Raw genomic sequence first — 22834 nt, forward strand, 5'->3', positions numbered from 1 at the left:
CAATCAATATTTAAATTGTTTGTCACTTAAGCAAACCCAATAAAATTAACCGAAGTATTTAAATCTCAGGTCGTTTCTTAAGGAATTGTAGGGAAGTGTTTATTATTGGTTATGATAAAGTATATTTTTTGGGTTTTGTGATAAGAGACAAGTAATGTAAATAACAAGGAAATAAAATAACAACTAAGAAAAGTTCTAACAAGGATTGAGAAATTGGAATTCCTACTTTTATTATCATCATCAATTGTGATGGTAATTACCTTTTGCTCTCACTTAGTTAACCTCTAACAATGAAGGAAAGTCAAGTGAGTAAAATCAACTTAAGTTCACAAGTCCTAATTAAAGACTAGATTTAGTGAAGCTTAAGCCAACTAGCAATTTTCAATCACCAATCAACAAAAGAATTTTGATAACTCAAGAGTCTCTAATTAATCAATCCAAGTTAAGAACTTAAAAATCTAATTTAAAATCCAACCAAACATTTTATCAAACACTTGGTAGGCATAACATAAAAACATAAAAAACTAAAAAGATATAGCAAAATCTAAAACTAACCAAAGCAAAAAAATAACAATAACAAGGCAATTGAGCAATAAGAAACGTGAAATATAAATTGTATTAATGAAAATTGAGAGTAACACATGAGTTCATAAACTAAATTAGCAAAATAAAGGAATCAACAAGAAAAATAGATAACTAAAGTGCTAGAACGAATAAGAGTAGAAGAAAACTAAATTAAAGCAAGGTAGAATTCTGAAATTGAGAAGAAATAAACCTAAAAAATCCTAAAACCTAGCTAGAAAACTACATCTAAACATAAAATTATGTGAATGAAGTGTGCATGATTGATTCTCCCCTTCCAGCTCCACTCTGCAGCCTCTAATATGGATTTTCGGGCCTGAAACTGGGTAAAAAAGGAGCCCAGAAATCGCCCCCAATATTTTCTGTAAGTTGCAGCACGTGACGCTCTGTCACGCCTATGCGTTGCCTACGCGTACGCGTCTATTGACAAAATCTTGGTCACGCGTACGCGTCATCCACGCGTGCACGTCGCTCATCTCCTACACCAGTCACGTGTACGCGTCGTCTACGCGTGCGCGTCATATCACGGCATCGAATGGTAATAACAGAGGATTAAAATTAGCAAATTTAAGGCAAAAGAAGCATATTATTTCACAAAATTAGGAAAGAAAATGTAAAACATGCGAATTCAATGAATAAGTGTGAGAATAATGGATAAAATCCACTTAATTAAATACAAAATAAACCATAAAATAGTAGTTTATCATAAGTTTGTCCTCTTCCAAGTAATTTTGGAGCATTATGTGTTTCTTCTTCTTCTTTGTTTGATTTTTTTGTTTTTATTCTTGTTAAGAGAGTAAAACAAGAAGAAACTTGCGAAGGTAAAACAAAAAGAAAAAGATGAATAAGAAAAAAAAGAAGAAGATGGTGATGGTGATGAAAAAAAAAGAAGCAGCAGTAGAAGATGAGGAGGAGGGAGAGGAAGAGTTTTGAATTATACAGAACTTATCAGAATAAAAATACACCCAAATATCTTTGTGTTACACCCAAATATCGTCATTTTACACCCAAATTTGCTGCAAATACAGAAATGAGTTATACTACATGTACACTAAAATCAGCCACCAAAGTCAACCACCAGTATAAAATATATACTGGAATACAAATATACATTGAAAATAAACTAAACCACACATGTATTTATACACAAATACATTGGTGGCTGATTTTAGTGTACAAATAACATTTTTGTACAAAAAAATGTTTTCTCTAATGCTGTATTTTTTTCTTCTGAATTGAACCACACTTCAGCCACTTGATTGGATTTAAAACAATAAAAGGAGGAGAAGACTTGTATGAGAAAAACACTTGTATGTGGAGAACAAACTGCTCACAAACACCACAGAGGAGTTATAAAATACACCAAAAATATACCATATTAAAACAAGTATAAACTATAGAATGCAAATACAACTATAAAACCATCATAAAAAATGACAAAAATCAGATTCATGAATAATCATTAAACAGAAACTAAAACAATTCAACTAAAACAATAAGACAATTCACCCTCAGTGACATGAAAAGTCACAAACTGTAAATACACCCAAACTTTCCTGAAATACACCCAAATATTTCTGATTTACACTCGAACGTCTGATATAAAATGCAAAAAATTCATCAGAACTAGTACATTAGATTTAATTAAAACAAGAAATAATAAACAGCAAATTTCACAGACAAGGTTCACACATTATTCAGGTACACAATCATAAACTACTAACTGGATTTAAATTCGGATTCAATTATTAATTGGAACTAAACCACACCTTAGGAACTTCATTGGATTCAAATTCAAAATCCACTTCGCTCTGCTTCAGCTGACAATCTGAAGTTGAATCATCCATTATCTTCAAAACGATTTCAGAAATAATGGAAAACGAGAAAAACAAAGAAAGAGAAGAGAGAGAAACTTACGTAAACAGCGAAGGAGAAGGGAGAGAAAAACGTACGAAAGAGATCGAAAAGAGAAGGCAAGAAAACACAGAAAGGATTCAAAAAAAGAAACGAAATCCTTTCGAAAAAGAAAATTATATATTCACGCGTTGATTGATTGAAAAATCTGTTAAGGAAGCGTGTGAAATATACGTGCCATAAGAGACGCATTTTAGGGATAAGAAATATTGAGAACTTGTAAGACTTGTATAATAAAAAAGTTTGTATGTGGAAATTAATTCATCTTTTTATTATGTCTGCCATGCAACAACCGTTGAATGTTACTTAGAGGTCTCACTATTTTATAAATTGTAAATGAAAAAGTTAAGAATTAAATTTGACGTTGTATAAATTCTGTTAAAGAAAAAATTCTAGCAGAACAAAGGAAAGCCTAGACTCCTTTTGCCTATACAAAAATATTACTAAATGGCTAAATCCATTTAAAATTTAATTAAGTTTTTCGTGCTACGCATATGTGTGACACTCACTAACCTAGTCCCTCACTAATAATAGATAATTCATAAATTGATTCCATACAGCACAGTTTTTTTTAATCAGGGTGGTTCATCAGAATTATTATTTGTTGATTGTTGAATAGGATTAGAAAATTATTAGCCAGCCTAATACTTAATAAACGGTTAAACACAGAGATCCAAACAGAGTACATTAAAAATTTTGACCTAAAATGAATACCTACCATACTTCTAATTAGAAAAATCTACACATCTTTTTTCACTTGCAATTGCAAGTTTTGACTAAAAGCTATTTTAGTAAAAACATAAAAATAAAAATAAAAAACTTATTATCTTATTAATCTTTTCTTATAATAATATAATTAGGATTTTAGTAACAAGTGTATTACAAAGGGTAGTATGGTAAATTTAAACCAAGACCTCTGAGTTTCAAGCAGATCTGTCCGTCTAATCCAGTCATTGACACTATTGGGCGCTCCAATACTGTCTGTATGTTCTGTTGAAATTCCAATTATGCCCTCAATAATTTCCAATATTTGCAATATAAACAGAAAAGATGAAACTCCATTTGGTTTGTCAGTTGTCACGCAGAAAAAAACCCGCACTGGAATTTGGAGCAAAAGGAGAAATCTTTGGATTCTCTCTCTTCATTTCTCTTTGCAACTCTCATCCCTCTTCTTCTACTTCTTCTGAAGGCATTGCTTTTCCCTTTGTAGCTCTTTCTGTAACTCACTCTTTTTTTCTGAGTCCTAAAGTCTAACAAAGCTTCATTTTCAATAAAAAAAAGCTTGTCTTTTTGTCTGTTTGTTTGTTTTTTTTTTTTCACTGAACCCCATTTTGGGTTGTATTTGTTCAACCCCTTTTTCTTTTTCTTCTTTTAAAATTCCTTTGTTGAGAACCCTTTTGTGGTTGGCCACTGATCTCAGAAAAAAACCCAAAGTTTCTGCTTTTTTAGTCTTAGGCTCTTAGCTTCTGTGATTGGTGTTTTTTAGTGTTGCAAAGAAACAATGAACTCTTCAACAAAGTTGGATTCAGCTGTGTTTCAGCTCACACCCACAAGAACCAGGTAATAATAGTATCACTCCAATTCATCAATGGTTTGCATGTTGAGTTTCTTTTCATTTTTGTCATTTTTCACCTCAAAGAAGCAAACTTGGCACTAATAAAGGATTGAATTTGGGTTATGGAATGGTGAACCTTTCGTAGGCATTCTTTGTTTTTTTGTATTAAGACATTTGCTAGTTTCTGAACCGGAATAGTTCATTAAAGGTGCAATTTCTTTAGCTTATTTAGTTATTTCCTTATTTGGAGTGTGGTTCAGTTTAGTTTTACTCTCAAGCGAGTTAACTTTTTTTTTTTTTTAATTGGAGCCACTATGGTTTGGCCTTTTTGCAACATGAGTATAACATTCCAGTTTAGATTTGATTAAAAAACTCTAATGTGCTAAAATTTGAAGTTCTATGGGTGTCTAAGTATGGTTGTTTGGAATTGGTAATTTTTTTAGTGCCAATACCGAGGCTTAAGGAAGGTGGATTAACTCTGAGAAACCCTGTTTTGTGTTTGCTTTCCATTTTTGTATCCCTGATTGATTCATCTTAAAGCTCGATTTAATTGAGAATGTAGTAGTATCTGTAGCCTTACTTGTGGTTTTGATGCATTACCCTCTGTGCTGTTCTGTAAATCAGGTTTGACTTGGTTATAAATGTGAAGGAAAAGAAGGAGAAAATAGCATCGGGCTTGCTACATCCGTTTCTATCTCACTTGAAGGCTGCTCAGGATCAGATGGCCAAGGGTGGTTATTCAATTGTTCTTGAGCCTGATGGTAGCCGCGATGTCACATGGTTTACCAAGGGAACTGTCGAAAGGTTTGACTTTTTAACTCTCGGTTTATAATTGCGGTCTGTATTTCTTGGAAGTTGAATTTATTTTAAGTTTGCTTCTTAGACAATGTCATCGCCTATTCACAAGTATGGATCTCAATTGTTGCCTTTTTTGTGATCTTTATGCTTAAATTCTTGTTATGTCTCTGTTTAGTCTTTCGAAACAAAAGATATGCGCTGGGAAATTGGCAGTGAAGTCATCCTTTGGGGGACTTAAAAGTTTTCTCTTTTAGAAATGTTTTCTAGGTTACATTTTAGGTTTGTACAAATTTACCTGTATAAACTTATTTCTCTGCTTTTTCTAGGTTTGTCCGTTTTGTGAGCACTCCTGAGATATTAGAACGTGTGTATACTACAGAATCTGAAATCTTACAAATTGAAGAGGCAATTGCAATTCAAGGAAACAATTGCATAGGGATTAGCACTGTAAGTAAATATATATCATATTCTATGATTTTTTTTACCGCACCAAAAGACTATTTCTTCAACAATCATACATTTCTGCAGGCGGAAGAAAATCAAGTAAAACATGTAGAAAACACTGAAGCCACACCTGAAAGAACAAGTAAGTTTATTGCAAAATATCACTCTGCACAGAATTGAACAATTATATATTTGGTAAAATGTCTGCTAAGATTAATAATTGTCTACAACTGAGGAATCTTGCTTCTTTACATAGGCCGAAAGACTGTGCAGGATACCAATGAGGAGAGAGCAATAGTCCTTTACAAGGTTAGTGGTCTTTCATACCTCCAATAATTTATTATTAGGTTGATTATGCTCTATTCACATTTCACTGTCCGTGGTTATGTCCCAGCCTGATGCAGAGCCACCTGCAGCAAATGGAAGCATCACTGCATCAGAAGAAAACTCAAAGTAAGTGCCGATTTTCTATCCTTCGATTTTTTCCCTCAACTATGAGCACCTCAGGTAGAAGTTTCAAGTTTTAATTAAGGCTGTTTATGATTAAATAAAAGATGTATGCACCTGTCCTTAGCATACTTAAATATGCCAGCCATTGCAGTTATTTCTAATTCGGGCAACCTTTTCTTTTTTTCTAAACAGAATAGACAAACTCTGTTGGCAATAAGTCGGAAAAAGAATTTTAGGGTGAATCTTATATTAGCTTGGCCATAACTTGATTTTTCGATGTATAATTCTGTATTGCAAGCAGCATGTTGGAAAGCGTATCTCTCTTTGGGATAAGTAATCTAATTTAGGGATCACTGCATGCAAAAAGACACAGTCTATAAATACATCTATGATAGTGTGAAACTGTTAGGATAGCTGTTTCTACTTTGTTAGCTTGTCTTATACTTTATATTAAAGTTTGTCTTATTCATTGAGTTTCCTTGCACTTTGTAAAACAGAATTTTAAAACCTATTTTGTGTTCGCTTCTATGACATATTATATTAGAGCCCATCTTCTGAAAGTCCTAGAGTCCCGTAAATCAGTGCTGCAGAAAGAGCAAGGCATGGCATTTGCACGTGCTGTTGCTGCTGGTTTCGACATTGATCATATGCCAGCCTTAGTCTCATTTGCTGAATGCTTTGGAGCATCGCGCTTATTGTAAGAAAAGCTTTTCTTTTGTAGGCTATTTTGACCTTTTGTATTGGTTGGTAAATTCTTTGGTTCTTCACTCATTTACCTGGTGTTAATTTCATCACGTGTTAGGGATGCATGCTCAAAATATAGAGATCTATGGAAAAGAAAACACGAAACTGGACAGTGGCTTGAAATTGGAGCTGCTGAAATGATGTCCAATCACTCGGACGTCCCTGCAAATACATCAAACATCACATTTCCCATTATGGCCTCTACACCGCATACTGAGTCAGACTCGGGGAATAATGGGAAAGCGAATTCAGGTGCCTATCAATTCCAACATACTGTAAACTTGTAAATATACGGATTTATCATCAGTAGTTTAGAAAATCATAATATCGTATTATTCATATCTTTTCTAACATGCCCAAATGCATATGTCTTGACAATTTTGTTTGCACATTTTCAGATGTTCCTCCAATGGGTCAACCATCTCTAAGTCCTGGGGATAATAGTCAAGGTCAATTCCCGCACCCTATGTTTCCTCCATGGCCTGTCCATTCTCCCCTGGGTGCTGTACCTGTCTTTCCACCATATCCGGTTCAAGGTATACCCTACTACCAAGCTTATCCTGGAAACAGTCCATATATGCAGCCAAATTATTCACCTATGGAGGAGCCAAGATTTGCTTCTGGTCAAAACATGAGGCACAGAAGGCATTCCATGGATAGTAGACACAGCAATACTGAATCAGAAACATGGGATGTAGAAACCTCAAAATCAAGGTTGCAGGATGAAGCAGATATGGATAGGGATGGTTCACAGAGTAGAGATCGACAGAAGGGTAGCCGATCAGGCAGAAAGAAATCTGGAATGGTGGTCATTCGGAACATCAATTACATAACAAAGGCTGAAAATTCTTCTGGCAGTGAATCATATTCAAATTCTGGCTCAGAAATAGATGAAGGCCAAGATGCTCAGGAATCTGTGGACACCTTGAAAAGAAGGGACAGAAGTGAATCTGCGAAGAGGTTGAACTTGACAGATAAGGAAGTAGACCATGGGAATGATGCAGATGGAGGACACTGGCAAGCATTCCAAAGTTGTTTATTGAGAGATGCTGATGACGATAGACATGCCATAGACCAAGAACAATTTGATCTGCCAAACGCGAATTCCATGAGAAGAAAGAAACATGTTGTAGGTGATGATCCTTTGGTTTCTAGTGAGCGAGATATGCATGAACTTCAAGGCAGTGGTTCTATGGATATGCATAGCATTAGCAAAGGATTGACCCTCAAGCCTAGGGCATCTGGTGATGATTTATCATTGTCTGTGAAGGAAGGGCATTCTAGTGATGGCAGGTCTATAGATGTACAATCTTTAGAAGCAAATGGAATAAGGCGTGGTTATAGGACTGTTGGAAATGATGATTTCATAGTCCCAAAACATGAAGGTCACTTTGATAATTCACATCCTTCCTCGGATATGGAAGCAGTCAGTGGACTAGGTTATTCAAACAATAAAATGGAAAGGAAGTTGTTTCATGATATGAATGATGACTCCTACATAGTGGACCATAGGTCGGTTGCAGTCAATGATGTGGGACATGATGAGAGAAATGCTATTGACATGGACTCTGAGTTTCCAACGTCGCATCTAAAGGAAGAAAAATCATCTAATGGGATAAATTATGAGCCAGATGAATTGAGCATGATGCCTGAACGTGGAGCGGAAATGGTGTCAATGAGTTATGACCCTGCTTTAGACTATGAAATGATGGCCGAGGCTGAAGGTCCTTCTTTGCAAGATAAGAATAACAAAGGGGTCGTGACTGAAGAATCTGCGAAGCCAGATAAAGAGCAGAAATCAAAAGTTACTCCAAATAGTTCTGATAAGATTAAGGCTGTTGGGCCAATCAGGAGAGGGAAGCCTTCTAAACCGAGTCCTTTGGACGAGGCGCGAGCCCGTGCTGATAGATTGAGAAACTATAAAGCTGATCTCCAAAAGATGAAGAAAGAAAAGGTACTCATTTCTTTTCATGTTGTTCACTTGTTCAAGGTTACTCATCTGTCATTCAACTCTATTCATTTCTGTTTATTGATAATAACTAGGAAGAAGAGGAGATAAAACGCCTAGAAGCTTTAAAGCTAGAGAGGCAAAAGAGAATTGCTGCCAAGAGTGGCACAGTTACAACAAAGTCACCGGTAACCAAGAAACAATTACCGGCAAAACTTTCACCAAGCTCTCATAAAGGATCAAAATTTAGTGATTCGGAACCAGGACCATCCTCACCCCTTCAAAGATTCCCCGTCCGAACTGCTTCTGCTGGATCTAGTGATTACTCAAAAGTCTCCAGAACCAGCAAATTGAATACCAGAAGCCAGTCGTCTGAAAACAAACTAAGCCGATCGGTGTCTTCTTTGCCTGAATCTAAGCCTGAGAAGGGTGAAGGTACAACAGATACTAAGGCATCGATGGCGCGGATTAGAAGATTATCAGAACCTAAAATGAGCACCGTCCGTCAGACTTCCTCAGCTAAACCACATAACGCCGGGACAATATCAAAGACTAAATCCGTTGATGGACCTGAGAGCAAAAAGATTTCGGCTATAGTGAGTTACGATAAAAGCAAGACTGCCGCCCTTCCGGAACTGAAAATCAGAACTTCTGCAGCAAGTGATGATGTTCAAAACAAATCATCAGTCAAAGAGAAGGCACAGAAATCGAATGGTAACAAGCCTTCTGTGAACTCAGACAGTACCTTAGCAAAGAAAAATGAAACACAAACTTCACCCTCTAAAGACCTAGATGACAATCCTGTTGTTGAGAAGACTGTTGTGATGCTTGAATGTGAGAAACCTTGTGCTCCTGCTATTCATAAGTCAGAAGAAAAAACTGAGACACTGAAAAAGCAATATGATAATGAAGACATGAAGGAGAAATGTGAGCCAGCAACAAGATATGTTGCTATTCGTGCACCTGTTTCACCTCCAAGCATGGATATGACAGATATTGCAACATCAGGGAGCCAATCACACCTGCCACATGCATCTACTGGAGTATGTATTCATAACTTAGATGATATAGCTTTGAGCCTTTGATTATAGCTAGAGATATGCTAAATCTATTCAGCACTAATGTCTTATTTTTACCCTTATCTGCATGATTGTAGAAATGCATATATTGCTTAGAACTTCTTTGTGCATCATCTAAGTTTGAATTTGATATCTTCCAAATCAGGTCAAATTGCATGATAAAGAGAAAGAACATTCGAAGTCATTTAACATTTCTGTTGCCGAGGAAACATATCAAGCTCCATATGCCCGAGTTTCTTCTTTGGAAGATCCTAGCACCAGAAATACTGAGTATGGTAAAGCTGTCCCAACCGTTTTAGAGGCCACGGCAATTGGCGGGGAGAGTGTTAAAGCACATGTGTCCGAGGCTCGAAACTCAACACTTGAGAAGATTCCTGAGGCAGTTGAGAAGCCTCAGGTAAAGGAATCATCAAAAGGTTTCCGAAGACTATTGAAGTTTGGAAAAAAGAGTCATAGCTCAGCAAATTCTGGACACAACATCGACTCCGATAATGCCAGCAATGATGGTGCTGAGGCAGATCAGATTGGAACGAATGGTTCGTCCATTGAAGGTAATCTGCTCCTCCTGGACCTCAGCATAATAAATCTTCTTCCATGGATACTAAATTTTGTCCATATCAATTATTTTTTTAATTTTCTCTAATTATATAATTCTTTTTGTATAAATATTTATCTTGGCTATATTATTGTGACATGTTACCTAAGATGTATTGCCTTCGTATTTTTGTGTCGTATCGTATCTTGCCGTATCTAATATTTGTACCCGTATTAGCGCAACACTTACCCTGAGATTACAGACTTACAGTCATATGTCCTGTTTCATGTTCAGTTCATACTTTGAAGAATCTGATCTCTCAAGATGAAACACCAACTACCAGCTCAACTCAACAAAAGTGTGAGTACTCAATGCATGCTCTCAATTAATTTAAGTGCATTTGAATTAACTTTTTGATATCTATAATCCATTCCATTCTTAATATGTAAAATGGTAAACCATATTCTTTGTGCAGCTTCTCGGTCGTTCTCATTGCTATCACCATTTCGAAGCAAGAATAGTGACAAGAAAATAAATATGGCTTGATACAATATAGTGGTTTCACCCTTCACTTGGATTCCTCTCTTGTTTTCTTTCTTTCTTTCTTTCTTTCTTTCTTTCTTTCTTTCTTTTCCAGTTGATATGTCATTAGTTATTGTGTGGTTGCGAAAAGATCACCGAGTAATTAATATATAATATATTGCTGTGAAATTGATCTTTGTATGTAAATTCATGTGCTGCTGTTCATATTCCGAAAATCAATTTGTATATTTACTAGTATCTTATTAAATTAGATATTATCTTTTGGATCGAGAAGGTGATCTCCTTTCTATTTTCTTTTTTTGTTATCCGAAAAATCTTGGGTTATTAAAAATTATAAAGTGACAAATAAACTATTGAAAATTTACATTTTGGACAGATTAGTTCTTTATGAAAAAGAATTACCAATAAAATCTTCTAAGATAATAAATGTGGATAAGTTAGTTTAAATTAAGACTTTCTATCTTAATTATAGATGGCTAATTTGAAGGTAATCAAATTTGTTATCCCGGTTTTGGAAGATTTTATTGACTTTTTTTTAACTAATTTGTTTGAAGTGTAAATTATAGGTGTTTATTTGTTATTTTATTCAAAATAAAATTATATTAGTATTTCATGTTTTGAATACGAAGACAATTCAATTGCTTTTTGAAAATTCTCTTCGGGCATTCTTGAAGAAAACAACAGAAATAATATGGATAAATGCTAGTCATGACTATGTTTTTAGACATTAAATAGTACGACGTGGATCTTACTCTGTGGATTCAATTAGTTTGGTGTTTATTTTCTTTAAGATCTCAAACTAATTATTCTAATAATAAAAATGAATATCATTAATTTAATTGCATAATCCAAAAGAAAACTCCAAAGAAAGAAAGGAATTTGAACTTCAATCTAATCTAACACAATATTCTGTTGAACAATATACTTTCTTTCTAAAACCATTGAAGTCAATGGACCATATTGAAATGGATAAAGAAACATAGGCATTCTACACTGTCACATTTCTATAGATAATTGCCTATTAGGATTGCATGATTATCACTCAAAGCGAATGATTAAGCATGAGATGTTGCTTTTGCTCATCCTATTCATAGCTTCCTTTGCCAAGAATTCCGCTGCTTCTTGGGGATCCTCTATGTGACTTATCAGATTCACTGCCTCTTGATTCTGCATCACCTACATATACACATATACATATGCAAGATTCAATTCTTTCCTGCTTTTCGAAAACACACTTGTATGCTTTATGAGTATTGTAAGGTCACTTATTAATGTTTTAGAAACTTACTCGTTGATAAAACCTTGACAATTATAATGGTTTAAATAGCTTACCTCCCATATACCATTGCTGGCCATTATCAGAAATTCAGTATCTGAATCAATCCTTTCTCCTTTCACAACAAGTTCTGAGCCTCTAGAATGATTTTTACCTGATTCACATCTATACTTTGTTAAACACAGCTATAGCATCCAAAATAAGATGCGAAAATGATAGATATATTAAATAAACAAAAAAACAAAAGAGAGTATTTTGTTAGATTAAATATGCATAATACCGGAGAAGAGTCTGCGAGACCAATGTATTCTTGGTGAATGTTGGTGGTGTCTACCAGATGATGTGTGATGATGAGCTATGCCATCTCTGCAGACAACAGTTTTATAATCTCCCATGTTTGCTATCACAAGCTTCTCTCCATTTATCACCATAACACATGATCCTGAACCCATTCTGCTTCTTTCATCTGATTCATACTCCTCTCTTATCTTTGCCCTTGCACCAAGGTATGCCCTCTTCAGCGTTTCCTTGCTTTTCCTCCTTAAATGAGACTATGTATAACATATAGTTTTCCACATCAGACCAAACATATAGGATTCAAGAATCTTCAATTACAAAGTAACACAATGATAAAAAAAATCAATTAACCTCTTGAAGCTTCTTGTTAAAGAAATTGGATTGAATGTACTTGGTAACCACATCTCCAACTACAACGTCAAAGATTCCGAAATACCACAATTCGTTATGATCCATTTGCTCTCTTTGCACCACTACTGAATCGAAGTTCAAAAGGTCTTTTTCAGAACCTTGATGATGCTCCACCACATAATATCCATGTGTTATTGGCATCATCCATGAAGGCTTCTTTGCAGGCACCATCACATGCTTTCTCTTTACTCCTCTTCGGCCGCGGCCTAGCAGAAACCGTTTCAGCCGGAAAACCTTACAAAACCCAAACACAACAGCCAAAGATTATTAGTTCTTGATCTATAAAGAATCATTCTTGCCATCTCTTAATCAAGATTGAATAAAAATTACCTTAAGCTTGAGAGGAAGATATTTGAATCCCATCTTTTTCTTTTTCTCTCTATTGTTTGGTCAGATAAAATGACATATGGTTGCACAATATGTTGAACAAAGAAAATTAACAAACCAAGCTTTGAATATAGATCAGAATATAGTTGTTGAGTAACAATTGGCCTTGGTGCCTTTCATAAAAGGGTTTTAATGAGTTTCAAACCCCTTAACATTCCTAGCGGTTACAAAGAAATATATATTTGAAAATGTGTGTTTTAAAAATATTTATATTAACTCATTCTCGATATTTTTATGTAATTTTTAGTCATTAAAAATAAAAAAAGGCTATTAATAATTCAATATAAGACTACAAATTAAATGTACTCTAGAAATGTAGAAATGTTTATTTGGTTTTTCTGGTTTGACTAATTAAATTGAGAACTATATAAGTCTTCAAATAAATTTGTGTTTTGACTCAAAGATACCCATAAATTGTAAAGAAAGTAATGTTAAATACGTTGAGAAGAATTCTGAATTTAGAAAAGGTACTCCAATTAGCTTCAATCTTCAGATAGGAGGAAACTTTGAATAGGAATTAAATGTCAAGAACCATAGAGTAAATAAAACGAAAAATCAACGCGTTGGGTTGACATATACCAAGTATTCCTAAAAGTAATTGATAATTAATTAATTAGAATTTTACTAAGGATTATTCAGTTATTCTAACCCCTTTTACGAGTTAGTATTTCTAAGTGGATGTTAAACCTCTTATATATTCTTAAAAAGATAAAAGGTTGACCATGTATTAAAATGCATTTACCAAGTTTCAACAAGGTAAACAAACTACTCTTAACCTGTTCAATTACTAATTAATTAATAAAAGCATGTTACAAACGGCATGAAGAGGCATAACAAATATTTATGAACGGCACATGGCACGTCGATATTCATGGCTTTTGGTTGTTAGATTAAGGTGGCTTGTTATAAATCCTGGAAGCGAATCGGTTTTACATTTTTTTTTAAATTATTGATTTAATTTTAATGCTATGAGTTAGGTTTTATTTTAAATATTTGCTTATTAAGTTGGTTGCGTATTTTGAATGTGCCCTACCTGGAAGTTGGGGTGCTTGTTGTAAGAGTAACTCTATTTGTTTGGTTCTTTTCTCTGTTGATAGATAATTTTATTTAATTGCACTTGGGTGTTCTTGATTTTAAATAAAATGAAAAATACTAATGTGGCTGCAAATTTAAACTCATAACTGTTGTTGCTGATTACTTTGGCTTAAATTTCTTTAGGAATTTAGCTTAGGAGTGGCAATGGATAGATTTTTGTCTTATACGATTCTGCTCCGTCCTATAATAATTCGCATAAAATTCGTTTCACTTATAATCTACGAGTAGTAAAAAGTTGAATCCTAACCTATCCCGACACATTTCTATAATTATTAAAATCTAAAATAAAAAATTAAATTTCAAAATTTATATAAGCATCATCACATACATAATAACATAAATTAAAGTAAAAACTTTTATATATACTAGTGGCTCAACAGGCACTATCGTACCTGTTCAGCCACTTTTCTATTGTTTTTAAAAAAATTATTTTTATTTTTTTACTAATATATTATTTATTTTTAAAGTTTATTAAATAAGTATTTTTTTTATTATTTTAATATTAACGTGGCTTCATTTATATTATATTTTGTTAAAATTAAAATTATTATAAAAATTTTTTAAAATGTTAAATTATAAAAACACACAATTAAAAAAATCTTATTATCATTATTTGTTGAACTATATATATATATATATATATATATATATATATATATATATATATATTATATTAGTTATTTATAAAAAATTATTTTGAACTAAATTTCATAGATATTTATATGTCTTCATCTTTTTTAAGTGATAGACCAAAATATGGATCTAAATCTAAAGAGGCCTTCATTTTCCTATAAATAATAAAAAACAGAAGAAATAAAAATATTTATTTTTTCGTTTTTAAATATCAAACTATAAGAATAATTAATAAATAAAATAGAAGAATATAAAAATTATGTACCTGAGAAAAATTTTCGTAATTCATTATACATCTCCTTATCAATAACTTTTTGAGTTTTTAAAAACTATCAAATTTATTGACCATAAAAATAACTATATAAACGCTTCAAGATTATTTAATTAAATTGATTGCTTATTATAGGGATGAATTCAATTAGTTATAGATTTGATAAAATAATTTAAAAATTAAAAATAAAAAATATTTAAAAATAAATATAAAAATTTTATAAGTTATTTAACTTTTAGGATGTTAAAATTTAAAAATTTAAATTAAATAAGATATTAAAAAATTATTATGTTGTTATTATGTGTAATAAAATCAAGATAAATATTTATAAAGTAATTATTTATAAATATTATAAAATTTATTTTTTTAACAGTGTTTTTTTTTTCAAAGATAGTAGGTTATATTTCATTAATTATTGAAAAATAAAATATAAAGATGTCCAAAAGTAGGACAGCATAATAAAAGGTGGAGATTTTCCAAAAACACTACACCGAAGGTATTCATCCAACGGTGCGTGGTCGAAAAACGAAGAAAAATCTTAAAGAAAAAAGAATGATAAATCAAATTGAATGCAACTAAGAACTTGCCTCATGAAGATGACGACCTAAATTGGGAGTTCTTTGGATTTCACGGAGCAACTTGACAGAGCTTGCTAGAATGGTAGACGGCATAGAAGTAGAACCTTCAAAAATCAACTGGTTGCGAGCTTTCCAGCAATTCCAGCAAATGATGACAAGCAATTGAGAATTACGGTCGGCATTCTTCAACGGGTTAAGTATTTTTGTTGATGCAGTCCACCATGTCTAAAAGTCGTTAGAACTCTGAGGAGGAAGACAGTCACGAAGATAACTCTGAGACCATACGTCTTTAATTCTAGAGCAATCGATCAAACAATGAGTGACTATTTTTGTTGCTTCATGACAGCAGGGGCATATTGGTGATATAGATGAGATGCGATGATGAATCTGAGCAAGCACCGAAAGTCGGCCATGGAGAGCTTTCTAGATAAATAACTTAATTTTGTGAGGCAAGTTCAACTTCCATAAATCAATCCACGACTTTTTCTACTGCATATAATTAGGGCAAAGTTCCAGAGGCGGATGGTAAAATAAATAGCCAATTCTGTAACCTGAAGCTGTATCATATTGCTTGGATTTGTTCAAATCCCATTGCAATTTGTCCTTACTCTGCTGAATTTTAATTGACAAAATCCTGTTTGCAACGTCTTGGGGAAATAATTCTTGAATGAGATTCTGATTCTAATTCCTATCTTCAGTAATTAGATCTTTAACTCTTGAAATCAACTCAGAAATAGCTTGTCTATTTAGTATGTCAGAAATTATTAAAGGATACGGAGGAGGCAGCTAAGGATCCTCAAAGGTTCGGATATTCTCACCAGTACCCACAGCCCAATTAAAACCTTTTTCAATAATCTTTCGGCTTTCTAGTATGCTCCTCCATACCCAAGAAGGTAAGACTCCAATTTCTGTCGTTATAGCATTACCATTGCTAAAGTATTTACCTCTTAGAATTTTGGATAATAAGGAAGTAGGCTGTGTTATATTACAAGTCGCCAAAACTGTTTGCCTAAAAGCGCCAGATTTTGGATTTTGAGATCTTTAAATCCAATGCCTCTTTCTTTTCGTGGGCGAGTCATAGTGTCCCAGCTAATCCAAGCCATCCGCCTTTCAGAACCTTTTTGTCCCCACCAGAACTGAGAAAGTAGAGAGTGAATTTCCGAAATTAAACCATCAGACAACTTGAAGCAAGACAATGTATAAATAGGAATAGTTTCTCCCGTTGCCTTAAGCAATACGTGTCTATCACCTGACGAAAGAAGATTGCGCTTCCACCCTTGGATTCTTTTCCGAACCTTTTCTTTGATCATACTAAAAGAAGCTTTTTTCGATTTAGAGACTGTAGAAGGCAAACCAAGGTATTTATCCCGAGTCCCAATATGATTAATATTCATAGAGTTAGCCAGTGTTTAATTTGAAGCAAAGATAAAAATTTATATTCAAAATATTTTTTTTAATTTTATATTCATAATTCTAATAAATAAAAAATATTTTATTTTTAAATTTTATTTTCAATTTATTAAATTATTTTTAATTTTATTACTTTTTTAAATTATTAATTTATACTTTTATTATATCTTCTTATTGTATCACACACTATTATTTTCTTACTATTATTTTCTATCACACACTATTATTGCCTTGTTCTCCTTCTCATTTTCTTCTTCTCCTTCCACCTTCTCTTCACCCGATCGTAATTAATGATCATCAAGTACCATTATCGCAACTTTCAATCTTGTCTGTCACTTTGATCTATAATCATTTATTGTGTTAACTTTTATGAGTCGTTGAAGTGTTGTTAAAAGAATTGGTTTTTGTGTCTTTTGAATATCTAGATGTATAAAAATAATAGTTTTTTCTTGATGTGCATTTTAAGTTGTCTTATTATTCTATTAAAAAGGATGTACGACATAAAGCATTCAAAATTTTTGCTCAAATTATCAAAATTTGATGTCAATAATCCATAAAAATAATATCAAAATATATTATTTTTAACTAATTTAATAAAAATAGTACATTATTGTTAGTTACATTCAAAATTTTTGTTCAAATTATCAAAATTTGATGTCAATAATCTATAAAATAATATCAAAATATATTGTTTTTAACTAATTTAATAAAAATAGTATATTATTGTAAGTTTTTAACTAATAATTTTAAATTTAAGTTGTAATTTAATATAGGCCCTTAGAATAAAAGATTGTTATTGTTTCTCATATTTGACTACTTTTATATAAGTTGTACGTTTGTTTTATTGGGTAAATTAATTAAACTATATTTTATTATTTTATTTTGTATGTTTTGAAATAATACAATCGTACTATAATGATGACAATATATAGTTTTCATAATCTAATATGAACCTTCTTATTATTTTGTTTGTCACTTAAATACTATCTATAAAAAAATAATTACTTAAAGTGAAATACTGTAAAAAGAGAGACATTTTTTTTGAATTTAGAGTTTTAATTTGTTTCTTAATCATCACTTGATATAACTCAAATTTAATATTTTAAAAAATTCTCTCTATATCTCACTCACTCATATTCTTAACTTCTTCTATAATAAATTTTTTAAATTATCTAATGCATAAAAGGTCACATCTTTGCATTTATCTTAAAAGTTAAAAGTTAAAAGTAAATGATATTAGTATTTTTAACAAAATTAAAATAAAAAGATAGAAGGCTCTTGATATGTTCTTTTATACCAAAATATTACAATTTATTATATTATTATTTTATCTTTGTACCACAGAATAAAAAACAAAATTTTATATCTTCTTATTTTTATTTATTTTACTTTATTTTTATTACAGTTTATTATATTATTATATCATTTTTGTACCACATAACAAAAAGTAGAATTCTTTATTTTTTGTTACATATTTTATTGTGTTTTGGCTATCTAAATTAGGCTGTATAATATCGTGAAAGTTGAAACGTTAAAAAATATATAATAGAAAATTTAGATATTTATTGTGTTATCCGATTATTTAAAAAAATTAATTAATAAATATTTTTATCCTACCACATCTTCAATGTTATATGTTATCTAATATTCAGTAAAAAAATAATATTAACCAACATAGAATTGATTAAATATTCAAAAAAGGATTTGGATTCTCTAAAGTTTGAATTTCACTTTAGAGAGTAAAATGTGATCTTCTAACCTTAAATAGTTTCTCTTTCATATTTATTCTTGGTCCCACCTATGAAATCAATGGTGAGAAATCACACTTTATTCTCTAAAGTAAAATTCAAACTTTAGAGGATCCAAATCCTTCAAAAAAGGATTAGCAAAATATCTATGAAAATTTTTTTATTTTACCATTGATAGGAGGAGGTGGGTGATTGGCTTCTTTGTTGTTATCTGGACAGTTTGGCTAAAACGGAATGATAGAATCTTCAGAAATCAAAGCTCGCATGTGGTGGATATTATTAGTAGATCCTTCTTGCTCTCCGATGAGTAGAGTGGTGATGAACCCTATGGTTGTTGATGGCAATACCGAAGATAACTAAAGGTTATCATGACTAGAGTTGTCGAGTTGTTCTTTATTATTTTATATGCTCCACCTTGTTGTGTTGAGCTTTTTCCTTCAAATTTTTTTTATTTTACCATTGATAGGTACATATTTTTTGCATTTTTTATATGCCAATCAAATATTTATTTTAATTTAATTATGAATGAATTTGCATGTAATTGAATATCAGTACTCTATATCATTAATTGTTTAGGAAATAAACATATCAATATTTTAACAAATCATTGGTAGATGCAATTTTTTTTGCGTCTTTTCTATATTAATCAAATAAGAATTTAATTTTGATGTTCTATTAGTGTAAAATAATTTCACGTGCATTTTATTACGCAACACTATCAAAATCAAACTCATCAAATAATCAGGGTTATATACCAAACAATATTGTGGAATACAAAATCATTAAATTTTTTGTTATATAATTTATTTAATTTAATTTAAAAAATAAATATTTATATACTCAAATTTTAATTACAATACTTTACATAATTGATAATTTAAAAAAATAAAAAATAATATCATTCAATACAAAATTAAAAAAATGAGATTTAACTAAAAGATAATAATTTGTAATTGTAGTGAATGGAGGCGATACAATCACGATGTTGAAAGAAGGAGAAGGATGACAATGTAAAAATACAGAAAAATGCATCTAGTTGTGAGAGAAAAATACTACGAATCCAATAATGAGATAAAAAAGTTAATTACAGAAAAATGAGATCAAACTCTTGGTATAAAGTACTCACATAAAGAATATACCCAAAACAAAATGATAAGATCTATAAAAAAATTATTTATTACTGCTAATTATTCTTTTCCTCCTTTCATACATGGCATCAAAAATCAACATTTGGCGTCGTCGTTATTTAGTTTAAAAACCACAAAAACTTATCCAAATAATTGTTATATACAGAGAAGCACATTCAGAATGAAGAAGAGAATTAAAAAAAATTGAAAAGGATAAAGTATTGAAATAAAGAATTGAAGAAGAGGTTAGCGTTTCTACAGCTATTAGTGAAAATACAGAATGAAAATGAGATAGAAGAATATGTGTTGTTGTTAACAGTGGAAGTTTTTTATTTAAAGTAACTGACGCATGCATGTACGGAGAACTTCTATAATTAAGGCCAATATTGGAACATAAAGTTGGACACCAAAAACTCAGTATTGACATTATATATTGTTATAGATTTTAATTTAATTATGAACGAATTTGCATGTAGTTGAATATCAGTACTCTACATCATTAATTGTTTAGGAAATAAACATATCAATATTTTAACAAAAGAAAAGTATAAGGAACCAAGTATGTAATAAGCCAAGAATTGAACAACTCAATTAATTATAATTATTAATAATTAATTTTAATTTTTTTAAATTAAAAATTTAAATAATTAGAAACTGATTAATTTAACCTAATTAAAAACTATAAAAACCTTCTTCTCTTCTGTAGTAACCTGCACACCTCCAACAACAAAACATACAGATTCTCTCTCAAAAAGTTTGCCGCCGAAGCAAAACCTGAAAGCTGATAAACCTGAAAGTTGAGAAAAAGGAGGAAGTTTTTTACATCTAGAGAAGTGGGTTGGGGCTGTGTGTGCATTTTTTTTCGTGATTATGGCTGAGAACAAGGCTCAGATGGGTCAGATTCGAAATGGGTTTGATGGAAACAGTGCTCAGGGTCAACAGATGGTGGTCAACAATGATGAGTATGTTGGGATTAATGCAGTAAGGAATGGGGAGAACTGTGGTGAGAGTTATAAGAGGGATTTGGAGGAGCTTTTGTCAAAGTTGAACTCCATGGTTGAGGAGTTTGTGCCGCCGTCGCTCGCCAACAGTCACGGTTACTTGGCTGATCCTGGTGGTGTTGCTGGTTTTGGATTCGCCAATAATTTTGCGATGCCGATGGAGGTGGTGCAGTTTTACGAAAAGTACAATCTTATTTAGTTTCAAGAGTTGTTCAAGGAAAAAGGAGTGATGGAGCACGGAATGTTTTTAAACAATTGCAAATATATATAAAAAAAACATCTATTTAAATTAAAAAAATATCCTAATGCTTAACAAAAAAAATGTCCAGCTATAAGATTTAAAAAAATCATATAATTCTTAAAAAATAGAAATATCCACATCATTAATACAAAAAATTCAAAAAAAAATATTAAAAAATATTTATTTAGTATGAAAAAGAAACATCATAATGTTTAGCAGAAAAAACATCCATGTATATCAACTTACCTTTGTTAAGATGGGTTTCAAAATCGGATCCATTAAAAAGTTGGCAGAAGTTGGCTGGACCTTAGTTGGTTCTCTAGCAGAACTCTTTAACAAATCATTGGTAGGTGTAATTTTTTTTGCGTCTTTTCTATGTTAGTCAAATAAGAATTTAATTTTGATATTTTATTAGTGTAAAATAGTTTCACGTGCATCTAATTACACAACGCTATCAAAATTAAACTCATCAAATAATCAAGGTTATATACCAAACAATATTGTGGAATTCAAAATCATTAAATTTTTTGTTATATAATTTATTTAATTTAATTTAAAAATAAATATTTATGTACTCAAATTTTAATTACAATACTTTACATAATCAATAATTTAAAAAAATAAAAAATAATATCATTCAATACAAAACAATTTAAAAAAAATGAGATTTAACTAAAAGGTAATAATTTGTAATTGTAGTGAATAGAGGCGATACAATCATAATATTGAAAGAAGAAGAAGGATGGCAATAGTAAAAATACAGAAAAGTGCATCTAGTAGTGAGAGAAAAAGCACTACGAATCCAATAATGAGATAAAAAAAATTAATAACAGAAAAATGAGATCAAACTCTTAGTATAAAGTACTCACATAAAAAATATACCCAAAATAAAATGATAAATAATTGTTATATACAGAGAAGCACATTCAAAAAAATTAAAAAGGATAAATTATTGAAATGAAGAATTGAAGAAGAGGTTATGCGTTTCTACGGTTATTAGTGAAAACACAAAATAAAAATGAGATAGAAGAATATGTGTTGTTATTAACGGTGGAAGTTTTTTTATTTAAAGTAACTGACGCATGCATGTACAAAAAACTTCTATCATTAAGGACAATATTAAAACATAAAATTAGATACCAAAAACTCAGTATTATTGTCATTATATATTGTTATATATATATTGTACATTAACATTATATATATTTATATAATTCATCAAACATGAAATTTCTCGAAACATAAATTTTGCCATTATAAGATAAGTTCTTATTATATCCTTTATATTGAGAGTCAACCAATAAAAACACATTTAGCGGACCTAAAATCTAATTTACTGTATGGCCTTAATAAGGGATAACAAGCACCGCCAAATACTTAGAAGAGTATAATAAGGTAGTTTGTTAAAAATCAATTCAAAAGGGAATTTAGACCATCTTTAGTAGGAACTCATTTCAATTCCTATTTATGGTTTATCTGTCATAAAAAGTAATTCTACATTAATTTTTGCGTCATAAACAGTTGAAAGTTGTAGTAGGCTTAGAGAAGAGAGGTTGAATCTATGCCTTTCTTTTAATTTGATAAACTTAACCTTTTAAAGCAAGCTTTCAATTCTGATTCTGTTTGAACTCAGTAGCGGAAATTTATGAGACAATTTATTTTTGTCTCATTAATATCAGAAAACAGAACAGAGCAAAGAAGAGAAAAGCTAACACCATCATGTATCCTGGTTCGGTTGCCTTGTGCTATACAACCTACGTCCAGTCT

General features: G+C 31.4%; 2 protein-coding genes across 2 annotated transcripts; one reads left to right on the forward strand and one right to left on the reverse strand.

The window, feature by feature from the left end:
• Window positions 1-3842: 3842 nt before the first annotated feature.
• LOC130950473 (COP1-interacting protein 7) lies at window positions 3843-10856 on the forward strand. Its single transcript, XM_057878975.1, has 13 exons — window positions 3843-4056; window positions 4676-4855; window positions 5176-5296; window positions 5378-5435; window positions 5550-5602; window positions 5688-5746; window positions 6288-6440; window positions 6546-6739; window positions 6886-8441; window positions 8531-9478; window positions 9660-10065; window positions 10344-10409; window positions 10525-10856. Exons 1-13 carry the CDS (start codon window positions 3998-4000, stop codon window positions 10593-10595), a joined length of 3924 nt encoding a protein of 1307 aa, XP_057734958.1. The 5' UTR covers window positions 3843-3997; the 3' UTR covers window positions 10596-10856.
• Window positions 10857-11434: 578 nt separating this feature from the next.
• LOC130951618 (putative protein phosphatase 2C-like protein 44) lies at window positions 11435-13124 on the reverse strand. The gene is made up of 5 exons (XM_057880315.1): window positions 12907-13124; window positions 12517-12810; window positions 12149-12419; window positions 11925-12022; window positions 11435-11768 (listed from the first exon to the last, which is right to left on the reverse strand). Exons 1-5 carry the CDS (start codon window positions 12937-12939, stop codon window positions 11631-11633), a joined length of 834 nt encoding a protein of 277 aa, XP_057736298.1. The 5' UTR covers window positions 12940-13124; the 3' UTR covers window positions 11435-11630.
• Between the last annotated feature and the right edge of the window lie 9710 nt (window positions 13125-22834).

Source organism: Arachis stenosperma, chromosome 9 (assembly GCF_014773155.1).
Source record: "Arachis stenosperma cultivar V10309 chromosome 9, arast.V10309.gnm1.PFL2, whole genome shotgun sequence".
NCBI classification, from domain to species: Eukaryota; Viridiplantae; Streptophyta; class Magnoliopsida; order Fabales; family Fabaceae; genus Arachis; species Arachis stenosperma.

Coding starts and splice junctions, on each gene's coding strand:
- LOC130950473 (XM_057878975.1), top strand. CDS start 3,998: ATGAACTCTTCAACAAAGTTGGATTCAGCTGTGTTTCAGCTCACACCC. Junction 5,603..5,687: donor GAGCAATAGTCCTTTACAAG/GTTAGTGGTCTT, acceptor GTTATGTCCCAG/CCTGATGCAGAGCCACCTGC. Junction 6,740..6,885: donor TAATGGGAAAGCGAATTCAG/GTGCCTATCAAT, acceptor GCACATTTTCAG/ATGTTCCTCCAATGGGTCAA.
- LOC130951618 (XM_057880315.1), bottom strand. CDS start 12,939: ATGGGATTCAAATATCTTCCTCTCAAGCTTAAG. Junction 12,023..12,148: donor GTCTCGCAGACTCTTCTCCG/GTATTATGCATA, acceptor GATGTGAATCAG/GTAAAAATCATTCTAGAGGC. Junction 11,769..11,924: donor CCAGCAATGGTATATGGGAG/GTAAGCTATTTA, acceptor GTGTATATGTAG/GTGATGCAGAATCAAGAGGC.